At 45.7% G+C, this 15,672-nt stretch overlaps 1 protein-coding gene across 1 annotated transcript in view; it reads left to right on the top strand.

The window, feature by feature from the left end:
* The window catches only part of LOC126530594 (spastin-like), a 29,396-nt gene extending 14,368 nt beyond the window's left edge, over positions 1-15,028 (top strand). Inside the window, exons 3-6 of the mRNA XM_050177863.1 lie at positions 208-291; positions 1,553-1,737; positions 7,550-7,670; positions 14,949-15,028. Of these exons, the coding sequence (XP_050033820.1) occupies positions 208-291; positions 1,553-1,737; positions 7,550-7,670; positions 14,949-15,028 (470 nt within the window). The remainder of the gene's footprint in view (positions 1-207; positions 292-1,552; positions 1,738-7,549; positions 7,671-14,948) is intronic.
* The last annotated feature ends 644 nt before the right edge of the window (positions 15,029-15,672 follow it).

Here is a 15,672-nt window from a genome sequence, read left to right as displayed (position 1 = left end):
ACACTGTCGGCCTAGATTCCACTATATACGGTATATATACAGCTGACATATCTATGACCCGTATTTTGTGTATTTGGCTGCTGCTTTGCAATCACTATGAATGCTTCGCCAGACAAGCGAAACAAACTTTTTTTTTTCACATAGATCATGTGGAGGACGTCAGTGTTACAAAGTTCGCTTCTGACATATATATGTTGGCAAATGCAGGTCCTACATGGGAGTGGGCCAATACCCTGAAGGAGAAAATGATGGCCAACCTTGAGATCGCCAAGGACAGGCTCGAATTTCTAGGTTGGTCCTGCGGCTCTTCTGTTGGCCCTAGCTTGACTAGTCATCCTGCGACTGCCTCGAGGCACCTACAATTGCAGAGCTTCCTGGTGTGCCCATTTATCCAGTATGACAGATGTTTATTCTGTCGATGTTTAATCTGTTTAAGATGTAATCTTAATATATATTTTGGTTTTGGTACCTTGACTATAGATTTAAGTATTTTTGTGAAAATCAAGCAAACTACATTAGGACGAGTTGGACTTGGAAATTCGAAAAAATTAGAGAGTCATTATCAATTAGTTTCTCATTGTTCAGTTCGGCACACGACACCGCGCTGTCGACGTCTGCAAAGACTTCAAATGCAACAGTGCCACACTGCAGCCTTTCAGGTCATCCTGGTATCCGCAAATGAGCACGTTGTGATAGGCGGTAGGTTCAGCCTGTGGAGTCATTTGGGCTGTGGGTCACCGTTGTTACCATTTAACGAGGCCTTTCAATAAATTCACGAGAAGGACTTCCTGGAGCCAGCAGTGCGCAATCTAAAACGCAAACTAAACAAGCGCAGAATAGCGGAACGCTGTTCCAAAGGGAAACTCAAACAGAATGGCGAGAGCAGCCCATGGGCGGGGTTGGTGTTATAGGATCTCATGATCGCGATGTTGATGTTCTGTAAATTCACGCAAAGCCTCAAATATAGGCATTTAAAGTTAAAACTTTAAAACGTGGTGCTGCGACCAAGGCAAGGCCTCAGGAATTGCTGTCTAACGTGCAATATGAAGCCATAATTGATGTCTCGGATATCAGAGGCGATACTTAGTGCCTTGTCGATGTGTCCAGAGGAGTTAATGGCAGTAACTCAGCGTATGCTCCAGCCACGGAGTCTGGATAATCAAATGTAAAGCTGGCGGCTGTCCCGAAAACCCGTAGTCTTTACAAATTACCTCTATGAGGTCATTTGTAGTTCCGCGAAGCTGTATGAATTACTGTGTCGTGTCTCCCTCCTTGTCCCTCTGACAATGCGCGCTGTTCTGTTTTTAATGGTTTACCACCTCGTCCAAATGTCAGTTTGAACGAATTACCGATCACGTCCGGATTATCCGTGTCCGATTTATTTTTTCGGGACCTATGTTAGCAATGTCGATGCGCACGCATAAATGTAAAAGCTGACAATTTGCTTGGCTGGCGTTTCGCATTCACATTTTAGTGAGCTTATTAGAGTGATGCTATCTTTCTTGCACTCTGTCTTGCTGCTACATCTGTGTTTTATTTATATGCTGCGCAGAAGATATGGTGCGGATAGAGCACCTCAGCGCTGAGGTGCCCTCGCATGCGGGCTTGGCCCGGCGCCCGGCCAAGAAGAAGCGGCGTCAGTGGCAGAAGGTGGTCACCCCGAAAGCCGCAGAGCCGATCAGTGACGGCCCCTCGTGGCTGAAAAGGGCCATGAACGGCGTCGGGATGGCCACCCAGGTGAGGAGGACAGGCGGGGCATGTCGCCAGCGCACTTTCCCAAGACACAACTTGGTGGTTTACTGCCTTTGTTATGCAATCTGCACTGCCGGGCACCTGAAAGTAATTGGTCGCTTTATAGCAGCAAAACACATCTTCATTGAGAATGGTAAATGGGGCCTTGATAAGCAGTTGCCAGTGTTTGTGGTACATTGGGAATGGATAGAAATTAGTACATGTGACCAGTCGTAGGCGAGGTAATATGAAGATAAATGGCGGTTCATTTAACATGTTTGCAGCGAGAGTGCCAGGCTGTTTCAGCTTTTCGCACTCGCATGTAGTTCGGTAGATAGCTGCAGTTTCGAATGGTCACCATATGAATGCAAATTCGAAATGTGCTATATATTTATGATTGCTCCAATACTGCTTTTGTGGATAACTACCCAATTTCTCCGCATCACTAGCGTGTTAAGGGCCCAACGTGTTATCTGCCTATTGCTGCAGTGTCAAGTGTACTGTTTGACTATTCCGGTCTCTCGTGCTAGACTTTTTAATTTAGTGGCGACGTGCCAATGTTCAGCCATGTGGAGAGCACACATGCTCCCTCTCTGTCACCCCGAGTGGTTGCAGCTTTGGGCTGTACTATGCGCTGAGTGTACTTTGACTACACTTGAATCATGATTAGGTAAGTGCTGATCATGATTTGGTAAGTTAGTCCACGGACCAGCCATTTGACAGATAAAGGACGTTGCCACCACTCCTACCGAAGGCGCCGTTTGACGATGAGTGCCTTCTGATGGAGTCTGTTCTAAGGGTTGATGCTACTCGGAGAAAGATTATTTGCACTAGAAGTTTGAGAATTGTACAAGTTGCCGTTTATTCAAGAAGATTTCGAATTTGTCATTGGGTTTGGTTTAGCAGCTGTATTTATTAATTGATACACGTCAGAATATATAAACAGCTTTGCAGACACTTTATTTTGCATTAAATTTTCCCAAGACATTTCGCTGTACGTTCTTTAGGTCTCTGTAGACTGCAACGTGCCGATTTCTGTCCAACCAGCATGTACGATTAGTGGAACTATCCACTGATCACGCCTAGTCTTCCATCAATGTGGAAGGCGCAATGCAGCAGACCAAGGAAGAGAAAAATGAAGTAAGCGGGGCTTGACGACTTGGTTTGTTCCTCGGATCCTGTATGGGAGAATCCAGGGACGTAACACTACTTGGGTGCGCTCCTACAGCTAGAGGGATGACAGTGACTCGTGCCTAAAGATGGCAAGGAAAGAGGACATTTAATCTCTTATATTTCCTCCTCGAATAAGTCAATCTGAACAATTATTTCGGAAAAACGCTACTTAGATAGGTTGCTCAACATCAAGGGTGCATAAAATATTTCTCTTCCGCGGTCTGTTGCAGTTTTAACTGTATATATGTGCATAATGCTATATCTCAGATAAAGTGGCTGTAGGCAGGATTAAAGTCCTGCCTAGAGAGATTTATGGGGGCACATATCTGATTCAATATACAAGCCTCCTGTTGCTTATAAAGAACAAACATTCTCTTTATTAATAGTACCGTCATTACATTATAAAATTTCTTTGTTGGTACTTAGGCGCTCCCTTTAACAGCAGGCCATACTTGGACACTGCAAGCGAGTCCACTATATTGCAGAGCTGTAGTAGTACTGTAATGTGAGACGGGCATTCTCAGTATGGTGAATTCACATGCACTTGTGCACGCAAACAAGACCCATTTTCGTTAGACAGCCTACGCTCGTTACAATGGAGCCACGTACACCAGACTTTCGGATACAACGCACCATATTTCCACATTTGTCTGCTCTACCTATCTTATTAATGCCACGAAGATCGCTTTTAACGATCCGACCTACAACTAACTATCGGCTACAACCGAAGAAATTAGCGGATCTGTTCTTCCGAATCGGCGGTATAAAGCGGACTTTGCCGTGTCGATACGGCTGAATATTGTGCGAGCGAGGGGGAGTGAAGCAGGAGAGAAGTACGCAGTCTCTCGTGCGATAGGCACGGCGTTGAGGCGCGAGGTGGTTCTGCTCTGGTGGCTGCTGTTAACGGTGCGGACGCCGTATCTTGAAAGCGACCTGCGATGTGGATAAAGTGCGCCAGCGCTCGGCCGCCGTATCTTCAAAGCGAGCTGTGATGTGGAGAAAGTGTACCTAGTGTCGGTAGCTTCGTATGCGCTGCGCATTCGGCGTTTAGTTTGCGTTGAAGGGAAAGGCAGCACGAAGGTGAATTCACTCACTGTTTCTTCCGCGTTTCCTCGCTCCAACGTTTCGACCATGACCTTCCGCGGTTATCGAGCGTGATGTGTTCTTTACATGTGCACACGTGAGAGCGTGCTTGGTTATATAGCTGATAGGCTAATCTTTACAACTGCGTACGGTCGAGAAAACTGCTATACTTAATGCGCATGGCTGTCTACTAATTTATTAATGCAATTTCATGCCTCGCCTTTTGGGCGAATCTGTTACTTTAGTTGTTTTTTTTACTTTGGACGGGCGTCACTATCTTTTTACCGCTGTTACACATCGCGACCAAAAGTACGAAATTGGGGCGCTTTGTGTATTACGTGCTCGGGATAAAACACACTTTTTGCTGGAGTGTCGGGGTCCATTTTAATGAGAGCCGAATGTAGTTACGGTTAATATCTTCGATATGTGATGTGTAGCCCGTTCAGCCACATCCTTCGAAGGAAAGGGAAATCTAACCTTCTCATGAAATGCTTGCTTCATTTCCCAGGGTCACCTGCCACCGTCCCGCATTCCACGACCCATAGGCAGGCACGTGTCAAGGGCCTAACAATGTGTTCAATCTAACTTGTCAGTGTTCAATCTAACTTTTCGGTGTTCAATCTAACTTTTCGGTGTTCAATCTAACTTTTCGGTGTTCAATCTAACTTTTCGGCGTTCAATCTAACTTTTCGGCGTTCAATCTAACTTTTCGGCGTTCAATCTAACTTTTCGGCGTTCAATCTAACTTTTCGGCGTTCAATCTAACTTTTCGGCGTTCAATCTAACTTTTCGGCGTTCAATCTAACTTTTCGGCGTTCAATCTAACTTTTCGGCGTTCAATCTAACTTTTCGGCGTTCAATCTAACTTTTCGGCGTTAGTTTTCAATCTAACCTTTCGGCGTTAGTTTTCAATCTAACCTTTCGGCGTTAGTGTTCAATCTAACCTTTCGGCGTTAGTGTTCAATCTAACCTTTCGGCGTTAGTTTTCAATCTAACCTTTCGGCGTTAGTTTTCAATCTAACCTTTCGGCGTTAGTTTTCAATCTAACCTTTCGGCGTTAGTTTTCTGCGCTTATGTGGGGGAGGGGTCTAAACAGGTTGAACTAGCTGAGCAACAGTGTTGGGCGTGACCGTTGGAATAGATGGTGACAACTGAACGCATTTCGAGTTAATCGCGCGGGCACCTAATCGATGTGAAAACTTGCATTCACGCCCGTTGGAGATGCCGATAACTACCACCATCCAAAAGGAGGGATAACGGCAGCAGAATGTTGAGCGCCCAATAGCTGTCGAGTCTCACGAATGATTTGGCGGTGCTTTAATAATGTTTGTGAGGAGTACTTGGACAGTTAGGAGGGGTATGCTTCATAGTTTCGGGAAGGGTGCCGGGCACCCTCGCTCCCCCCCCCCCCTTGGTACGTGCCTGCCCGGCGGAGGCTCCTTCCGTGGCGAGGGAGGCAAGTGTCAACATTGAAGGGTGCCGACTCTCGTTTGGCGCACATCATCCTGGACGAGATCGTCGATGGCGGCTCCGAGGTGCTGTTCAGCGGCATTACTTCCGAGAATGTGGCCAAGCAGGCACTCAACGATATGGTCATACTACCTGCAGACCACCCATAGGTGAGTTGTCAGTGGTTATGTTACTAGGGATGTGGACGACGGAGGTTTTACAGAATTCTTCTCAACCTGTTTGGTCGAACGTACCGGTATAAGTATCTACTATATCACCCACGCAAAAAATGCGGAAGATAACCTGCATAAGCCCCACATAGGGGTGGCAGAATTGAATAGGCTGATCTCATGTGAGAGTGCTGTCCGCCGCTTTTAGTTATTGAATATAACGACTACAATTAGGGAATTTCCGTAAGTCCTGCATGATATCAAAAGGCTCTCGGTATGAAATTCAGTATTTTATTATTGTGCTTATCACATCATAGTGCAATATGGATTGGTAGGATAGGCGTATTAACTCTGGTTACCAAGAGAAAATTGTATTTTTTTAAAGGTCACGGAGAAAAATTATTTGCCACTACAAACAACATTCCAGCACATTATGCAGCCTGTCAAATTGTACAAAACGAAGCTTTCTTTCCAATATGTTCAAAGGAAAAAAATTATTGGTTAACATATACCAATTTAAGAAATCGCCATTTTTGAGGCCAGCTGATAAATTTAATACAGGAGGCACACCTGCGAAAGCAATCATAGCATAGGAAATTCAGAATATACATTTGATAAATATATGACCTAGGAATAATGTCCGAAAGAATGCTTGGTACACTCTATTTATCGGATACAAAAAAAAGCAATCCACCAACAGCTTCCTTGCTCCTGCCATTCGTTGAAGCAGTTTCTGAGTTTTTGACGCATAGCTGCACTCCGCAATTTTCCCACAATACGTTCTTTCTCAACACATTTTGCACTTTCACCTTTTCGGCATCTCGTGATGCAAGTCCCATGAGAAGTTCAATAAACCTCCCCAATTCATCTGAAGTTGCCTATTTCCAGGACGCAGCTCTCTCAGCGTCGCTGTGCAGCTCCAGAATATGCCTCGCACCATATTTGTTTATATTTATTGAAGCGGTTTTGTCGCCTCTGTAGTGAAGAGCAGAAACAAATCCCGCGCCATTGTAAATTGTTCTGCGTTGGACAGTAGTGCGGGGCCAAGTTGTGCCTGGGGCGGCACTCTTCGCGTGAACTCAATTTGCTGCTGGTGGCAGCGCATCCTGACGAATCGAGGTACGCACCTTGCAGATAATCCTTCCAACTCTCAGGTGTCGCACAAGGATTCGCAAATAAGCGCGCTCAATAAAGACTACTCAATGCCATAAACGAAAATCGCCGAGTGAATAGCTGCGGATGTACCGGGCTAACATAAGGAACTGTGGCCATTGAAGCTTGAAATTAAAGTGGGCGTGTTGCGTAGTTCCGTGTGGGACGCTTCTGTTGCTGCATAGTTGTGCCAGAAGCCGACGCCATGACAGCCACTTTTGATACACGCATAGTAACAACGGCAGCACCTGGATTTTACAGAAGCAAAATTGGAACTCCTTGAAACAAACCGGAAATGCCAGTTCCACATGTTCGAGCTCCCTAAGAAATGCCTCCAACATGTAGAAATCTGGAAATTCAGTCACTGCAATTAATGTGAAAGGGTGTAACGAAATTAAGTAGAACGCAAGAGGCATGAATGGGACAGCACTAACACTACCAACAGATCAATTGTCATTAGTGCAAAAGGAGGCAGTAGCAAAAAGTGTTCCTCCTCATGGGAAGGCATCTCCAACCTACTAGTATTCATGAACTTGCATGTTCATATTATCGAGCGATATCTGTTTCAATGTGCCTATTATTCTATATGTATGATAACCCAAAGCTGTTCTATGCTCATACTAATGCACTTACTGAAATTCATTCTTGTACCCAAATAAATTTCACCATAGATTCTTGCCAACTTGCTTAGCTTCCTGTTCTGAAACCGTTGGGTATAAATTACTGAACATTAATCTTGTTTCACCTGGTCGTGCTACATATTTGAAGTTGCTTTTTTTCATCTGCAACAGCTGTTCCCAGATCTGAGGGCACCAGCCAAGGGCCTGTTGCTCACTGGGCCAACAGGCAATGGCAAGCCGATTCTGGCCAAGGCAGTGGCCCACGAGTCTCACTGCACGTGCCTCAACATCGGTGCAGCTTCGTTCACTTCTAAATGCGTGCGTACCTCTTCATGGCGAAACTTGTAGGTGCACTTCAATTGGTCGCAATATTTGGACTAGGTATAAGTGCCACAGGAGTTTCAAGGAGCATAGCACAAAGCTGCGCAGTCAGCTGCAATTTAATGAAAGGGGCTTTTTCATAGGAAAGCCTCTGCTGTGCCTTTGGTTCATACACCCTTTTGATCGTCCCATTTATCGACCATGCCAGCAAACGTTTATCAGCCCAAGTGACCATTCCCCCCACCGTCTCTTAAGATCTCTTCTTCTTCTTCATCACTAAAATTTTCATTTTCCTCTAAATGGCAGCACCTACCTAACAACAGCTGCCTAAAAAAGCCCTTCTCCACATTACCTGTCATGTAGCTAGGCCCCAATCTTAAAGCTTTATTTTAGATTATTCTCCTTGGCAGCATGCTCTTTGAAATAGCCAGGGATTGTGCTGTTCGTTGTTGATGAACATCTTTTCTTTATCTATGAAGGTTCGCCATGCTCAGAAGCTGGTGCGAGCCCTATTTGCAGTTGGACGTGAACTGCAACCTACCGTAATCTTTATTGGTAAGTGATGAACACAGCCTTCTGTATGCTGCTCAAAAGCTTGCCCGGACGCACGCATTCTTCGGATCTCGCGCCGCCCGCATGCATACAATGGCATGCACACATTCACCCGCAAACACATTTGCGCATATTTGTCTATGTGAACGTGGGCGTGTGCGCCCACATGGTGTCATTGTTTGTTTACATCTAACGCTCAGACTGAAAATTAGCCCATCGGTTTGCTTTCTTTTTGTCGAGTAAATATGCATATACAGGTAAACCTGGATAATGCGTAACTTCCGACGCAAGCATTAGGCGGTCACCTGCAGGGATTGCCTGAAAAATACCAATCAAATGCTCTCCTAGTTCATAGGAGGTCACTTTTGTTTGCTTGAAAAACGAATAACATTGCCTCCACTGAGTGGCTTGTGAGCGGCTTGTGTTAACCGCATTGAATATCAATAACCGGATGAAGAGGTTGGTGCCAGCGTCTGCGATTGGTCCGCGTTCTTTCACTTAGGTTAACGGAAGCTTAAGAATAACGCTAAAACGGATGATCAGCAAAGAAGGATTGCCAGAACGGGGTCGTAAACGTGCCGAAAGTTGTCGAAAACGTTACACGGCCACGCAAAAAGCCAGTGCTGCAGCGATCGGCGGCAGCCGGCTTTTATTCCTTTCGGAACGGGGCAGCCGGCGGCAGTTTGTTCGGCATATGAATGCATCATTAATGCGTACACGTCACTTTGACGCGGTAAGTTTCTGCGGTTTTGTGACGTCGCGTGAGAGGCAGGTGAAAAGGATGCAGCCCGAAAACGTTTGACCAATAGCGGAGGGCTATTCGCCAGGTATGCGCTGTGCGGTCATGCTTGTTTTCTTTTCGTAGTATTGCATCAGTTTGCAAGGGTTGTCCAAGTATTGTGAGATTTCTAATAACAAATTGAATAATGCCTTATTCGATTCGTATTTCCCCCTGAATAGCGACTATATCGAAATGAGATTATTTGTTGGAATCCTCATGTGTGCTACATGAAACTTAAATTTGGAACAAAAGTACAATAGGTTTCCCGTCCGTGGGCTGAGACTACTATAGTACACTATAGAACACTATACGCATAAAGCACGAGAACCTGCATAGTGTCGTGAGCTATGCTTTACCACTATATGGCGATCATTCACGTGAATCATTGGATATATTTGTTGAAAAGAATTTCGTGAGCGAAAATAGGAACACAATGAGAAGAATATAAAGTTCCCATTATCCCTGTATCAGCTTTGTATGATTGAAGTTCATAAGAAAACGTTATATAATTTCGTAAACTCATTGATTATGTATCCTCGGGTTGTGTTGGGTGGAGTACATGTTGGGGTAGGTTAGGCCATAGTGGCCGCATTTCACTTGAAGTGAAATGCGAAAATGCTTGTGTACTGGGATTTAGGTGCACATTAAAAAGCCCCATGTGGTCATAATTGAGTTCCCTACTACAACATGCCTCAGGCAGGTCTCGTACAACTACCATGTGAAGAAAGTCGAGAGGTCCTTAACACTGCGAGTGCTAATTGCTAATGGGATGATGTTAATTGCAGCTTCCGTGCTTAAATTTACTCAGTAAACGAAGTCATTTTGACGTCAATGGTGACTTGGACCACTAGCCCTTTGATGCCAAATAGTCGACTGTCGTGCTTGAACCGTGATATACACATGAACTGAAAGCGTGGCGCAACTAAGATCTGCTGCAAGGAATTAAACTGTGGCATATGTGGAGTCACGAGCAGTACACGTAATTTCTTGTGCCGAACTCAGTCGCGTTATCTTTATCAGCATCTAATTACACTTGCCGCAGACTCGAAACTCGCCAATGTTCTTGCCAGGCAAAGCAGCGCACTTGCACTATCACCACCTTGTGCCGTCACTTTTCAGACCGTATGCCGTTGATTTCCGAGCGGTCGTTGTCGAACCACAATCGATCACATAGCCGACAGCTTGATCTGAAGTTCTGATCCAGGAAATATCTCTAGAACCTTGCGTATGCGCCGTCGAATCCCGGTTTATTGAACGTCACATGAGGGGATTACATATGGAGAAAGGTATACGACAAAAGACTCCTCAGTCTGAACATTGCATTGGGACCTCTTGTTAAAATATACATAAATGTAATGCAAAATAACAGAAGCAATTAGCAAAGTGCAGATATGCAATACAAGGAAATATAATCAATTATCAAATACAAGAAAATAGTGCAGACGCATACAGGGAGTTGGCGATAGGAAGTAACGAATGGAATTAATCAAAATTGAGTAATATATGCAAGCAGGTGAGTAAATAGGCGAAGGGATAACGAAGTGTCACATATGCAATCAATAAAATAGAACACAAGAAATCGCCTGACATGACGTAACTGAACGAACATAAACGAGAATACACGAAGTGGACTGGATAGAAGGAAGCAAAGACAGCGATCGTCATATAAATCAACTGCTCATCAACAGGCAAACTGAACGTTCGAAAATAATTAATGAGGATGAGGGATTATCCTTCAAGGCTAGCCTATTCCACGCTTGAAGGCAGTTAGCGGACCCTCTCCTCGTGGAGTCGCTGAGGTTTAGCTGCGTTACCTCTTTTATCAATCGTGGCGTTGCCTTCATTTTGCAAGTCGGTCGTCAGTCTGGTTTATGGACCTTATCGTTACCCTGCCGAAACTATTTGCACACACCGAGGGGTCATTGCATGGACCTACGTGGGAAAGGCCAATGACGCTGAACAAGCTTGATCCACGGCAAAACCTGCCCTGCGCATTTACACGAAGTCTCCTTCACTGAACATAGCCACTCAACTCCAATGTCTAATGGCTTCCTGGAATTCCTTTTGCGCGATCTGCTCCACAGCAGAGGGCGTGACCAGGTCCAGCGTAGTTCTGAGGTATCTCCACCAGAGCAAAAACAGAGGGTGCCTCTGCAGTAGTTGCTTGCGAAGTGCTGCCGTACAACACAAGGAAGCCTTAAAGGTGTGTGGGTTATGTGGATCGGCAGGACTTGAGAAGCGGGGCCTTGATCATCTGGACAAACCATTCTGCCAGACTATTGCTTCTTGGATGGCAGGTACCCCTAGAAATCATTAGAGGTGAATTGCGTGCTGTTGCCAGACACTAAGATGTGTGGAAATTTTAATGTGCAAAACAGCTTGTGCAGGCATGAAATGGTTGTTTCGGTTGCGGTTTTTCCTAATGGAAATACTTCTGGTCACTTCGAACGTACATCGACCACCGCAAAGTACGTTACACCGTTTACAGGGCAATCCAAATTGACATGTAACTGTTAACAAGGATGCATAGGCCGTACCCAAGTATGCAAAGGTACTTCAGTGCTAATTAGCGGTTAGATGCACTAGTTGTACTAGAGGTGAAGTGCTGAATGTTTGTGTCGATGTTAGGCCACCACATGTAGCTCCTTGCTAGTTTCTTGGTGCAAACTGCCCCTGGATGCGCTTGATAAACTTTGTCCTGAAATATTTTAGGAAATTGTATTTAGAAATTTTAGGAAAGTGTATCCTCGGGGTGTGGGCAGTTCTAGTCCCCTGCGAACAAAATGTTTATCTCATCAGGGACGCTGTGTCGCCAGCATGGCAGAATACCCTAAGTCACTGAACACCAAACTGTATCACGTAAGGTCCCTTGAGCAATATCATAGTTTTTATTGGCATCGTACCGAAACATAGACCATCAAAAAAACTATTCCTCCTCCTCGTCGACAGCCGGCTTACTTAACAGAAGCTGGAACTAGCAGTTCGCGTTAGCATTACGCGCTGGGTATAAGAAGTTTAATGAAAACGAAAAGGATGACGATCCAACTGCCTAACAGTGGAATGTTGCGGCGGAAATCGCCACGATCCCAGTTTTCGGATATAAGATTGTAGACGAAGGCTTGTGATCCTTGAGCAAAACAAAATGTCTTGCGTTAAAACAATGGGATTTTACAGTTCCGAAAGCGAGAGCTAAGGTTTCTTTTTCTACTGGCCGTAGCGTTTCTCAGCATGACAATGTGGGTGAACCAATGCATGACAATGTGCGTGAAATAACTCCACAGGCAGACGCATTGCAAGACAGTTGCAGCGACAGGCTTTGGTCGCCAGAATTGGGGCTGAAGAAAGCGTGCTGAAGAAGCAGTGCTGAGAGGCATTGTCGCAAGCTGCAACACACTCGCGCAAGATGTTTCCGTAGGAGCGTGTTAAAAGGAGAATGAACAGTGGACAAGTTTGAAGCAAGCTTTCCGTCGTAGTCAAGACATGACTGAAGCAGGTGCCTGTGGATTGGCTATCGCGGCCAGTTTTTCAACCGTTGGGTGAATGGCGTACCGGTTAATCACATGGCGAAATGCTGAAGCTTGTTGTGAAAACATTCGCATTCGGACTGCTCTGTGCGAATCCCATGTTGGAGTCTTCTGAATACTGCGTCAAGGTTGTACAAATGCTCTGGCCTTGAATCTGTCAGTCACGATGTCATCGATATACCAAAGCCGAACTTTCAGGTCCTTCAGAACATTGTCCTATATTTTTTTTAAAGTATTGTGCACACTGAAGGAATGCCGTCGGGCACACGACTCACATCGTAAAGGCACTTGTGAACGTTTAGCGTAAGGCACTGCTGCAGCTCACGGTGTAATTGTTTTGTTGTTGTTCCCCATTGAGGTCGATTTCCAGAAAGTACTGTCCGCAAGCAAAGGCCCTAAGGAGCTATGTCGTGTCTGACGGTAACTTGTCGGCAGCCTGCGACCCCGGAGATTTCTTAGCCAGCAAGATATTTATGGCTACGTTTTGATGCTGAACGCCACTTGTGAGCAGCGGGAGCAGAACGCAGACACTTGATAACTGCTTATGTAATCTGAAGCATTGCTGTAGGCAGCTTCATTTGTCACCCCAGCCCGACAAGACTGGCAATTGAAGTTAATAACGTAGTCGCCTTGAGCCGTGCAATTCGTCGCTAAACTGGCAGGAGCAGCGCTGTCTCGGTCGGTTTAGCTGGCCTTGCAATGAAGTCGCTCCAGGTTTGATGTACTCGCGCAGTTAAAAAAATGATAGACCCAAAAGGGCAAACTAAGAGTGGAGCGCAGTGACACAGTTCAGGGGCCACTTTGAAACTTCCGCGTCGACGAGGCCAGCGAGTAAATAAAACCGGCAGTGGCATGAGCGGTCTTGAGTGAGAAGACAAGTATACGCCAAGACTTGTCTATACACGAGAATGAACACTCAGGGTCTTCGCCAAGACACAGGTCAGCTGTTACCCAGTTTGCTCTACTCCTAATGCATGGCCTCTTCCTATCTTTTATTCCCGTTTTTTGTTGGAGAGGGGACGACTGCGTCGACTTTGGGAGGGTGGAAGCAATAGCTTACTGGGGCAAGCGGGAACGGTGGGAGACGGCATGGCTTAGGTAGGTACCTCTGTTTTGCAGTCGCATAACTGCCTATATTTATTTCCTGTGTAAGAACGTAGGTGAAGCACGCTATGTTACACCACTACCATAATGGACCAAGAATGCAGGGGAGGAACATTCGCGGCTGCCCTTCGTGACAATACCGTTTCTACGCATAATTAAAAATGTTTGCTATCCCAAACTGCCTATTAATTTTAGAATGTGCTACTGCACAGCGGTAGAGTATAGAACATTTCGTGAGGGCAGCGCACCATTCGCGTTCAGTCCTGGGAGACTACGCGTTGGCGATAATGCGTGGAAAGAATGTTCCCTCTCCGGCAAACCACCGTTGTACCTAATGCTGCTCACAAGTGCTGTGGCTTGGCCTACAGCGTCTGCTGCTACTGCGGCATCGGCACTTGCTGGCAGTGTTAGGTGTCTCTTTTTCGCGCTGCTCCACGATTCCTTGCTGGCATGTCATCCAGCCTTTACTGAAAGCTTGGTTCACCGCCACAATGTCTTGACAGTTACATTTGCCACATTCCTGTCCTGTTCCTACCCAGTGAAGGACTGCACGAGTTAGTGCTTATTCTGTGTGTAGGAAATGGCCTGCAAAATTTTACAATCTTGTGATATTTCATTAAAATGCACCAAGGCTGCACTGTGTGGTCTCTTAACCATCGGGCATCTTCTTTGCCCTTTTGTATGGTGGCCCTTGGATGCATTCTTCAGTTGCTGTCGGTGCTTTTAATCAGCCTTCTGGAGGACAATATCAAGGTCTACAACAGTGAAACATGCATTAGAGTGGCCTTACAGGTTCTCTGAATGTGGCTTTTTCAGAACATGGTGGCGCATGATCCTTGCCGCACCAGTTCAGTTGTAAAATTTTGTGTTGGGGTCTCTGCGACAAGCGCTATTCCCCCTTCCCCTAAAAGAAGAGGAAGCGCACGGATGCACATTGCAGCGATTACTTGTGCCATGCATCATGCTGCAATTCCACCAGTAGTTCGATGCCAGTGGAATGCTGAGAAAATGTACATAACATACGAATGCAACTTCATGTTTAAAACGGAAACAGACCCGTGCTTTCTCCCGACTTTACCGTCAACCACACACAGCTGACTTTCATTGATGGCTAGCAAATTTATTGAACAAAAAATCTGCATTGCAATACGGCGACACCTCAAAACCGCCAGGAACTTCATTGCGCATGCGCTGCTATCCAGGAATTAGTAGAAAGAATTTTAACTGCTGTTATAACTTTTAACTACTGTTATAGTTCAGGTGTGGCCTTTGTGATTTTTCACGGCAGGCAAGAAGGAGGAGACGACGGTACAGTGCTGTGCCAAGATCTCTATGCCACCATTCCAGAAGGCTGGCCAGACGCATTAACTACTTAAATGGGTGGATCTCTACGTACTGTCATACTAAGACATTTCTTTATTTACGGAAATGCTTTTCTTTACCTCTATGTCCATCGGGAAGTAAGTGATGGTGCATTCTGAAAGGCAGCCTTAACAACCGCCTCGGTCAGTTAGCCGTGGGGTCAGCGATGGCATCCGCATTTTCAAGACAACTACACGGCCTGCAGAACTACGTGGCTTTATTCAGCGTGCAGTCTGTCGCAGGAATAGCACTCTGCTTAGTCTGCAATGCTTTAATATTGTAACGATGTCGAGGAACACAGGTTAAGAAAACGATATTTATTAAGTGCGAAGCCGTGCCCGCAACTAAAAGGCTCTGCTGCCCTTTAGGAATCTCTGGCAGTCGCGCTCTAAAACTTGCTTCGAACAGTCCCGTTCTGTCCTCTCATGTGATACCTCGTGCACGTGGCCTAGTCCAACCGGCTGCCCGTGCCACGAAGCTCTCTGCCTGTTGCTGAACAACACCAGTGTCGAATACGAATGTTACCAAGCTGTCGTGTCAATATAATTATTTCCTGATAGATTCTCAGTCCCTCATTTCGTCCACGTGCTCACATGGTTGAAGTGCCCCAGGGGCTGACTGTAGTGCGAGACCTCAGGCGACCCTGGTGA

Source organism: Dermacentor andersoni, chromosome 3 (genome assembly GCF_023375885.2).
Source record: "Dermacentor andersoni chromosome 3, qqDerAnde1_hic_scaffold, whole genome shotgun sequence".
In the NCBI taxonomy this organism is placed as follows: Eukaryota; Metazoa; Arthropoda; class Arachnida; order Ixodida; family Ixodidae; genus Dermacentor; species Dermacentor andersoni.
The sequence above is the reverse complement of the archived record's forward strand: the minus strand, read 5'-3'. Positions and strand labels throughout refer to the sequence as shown.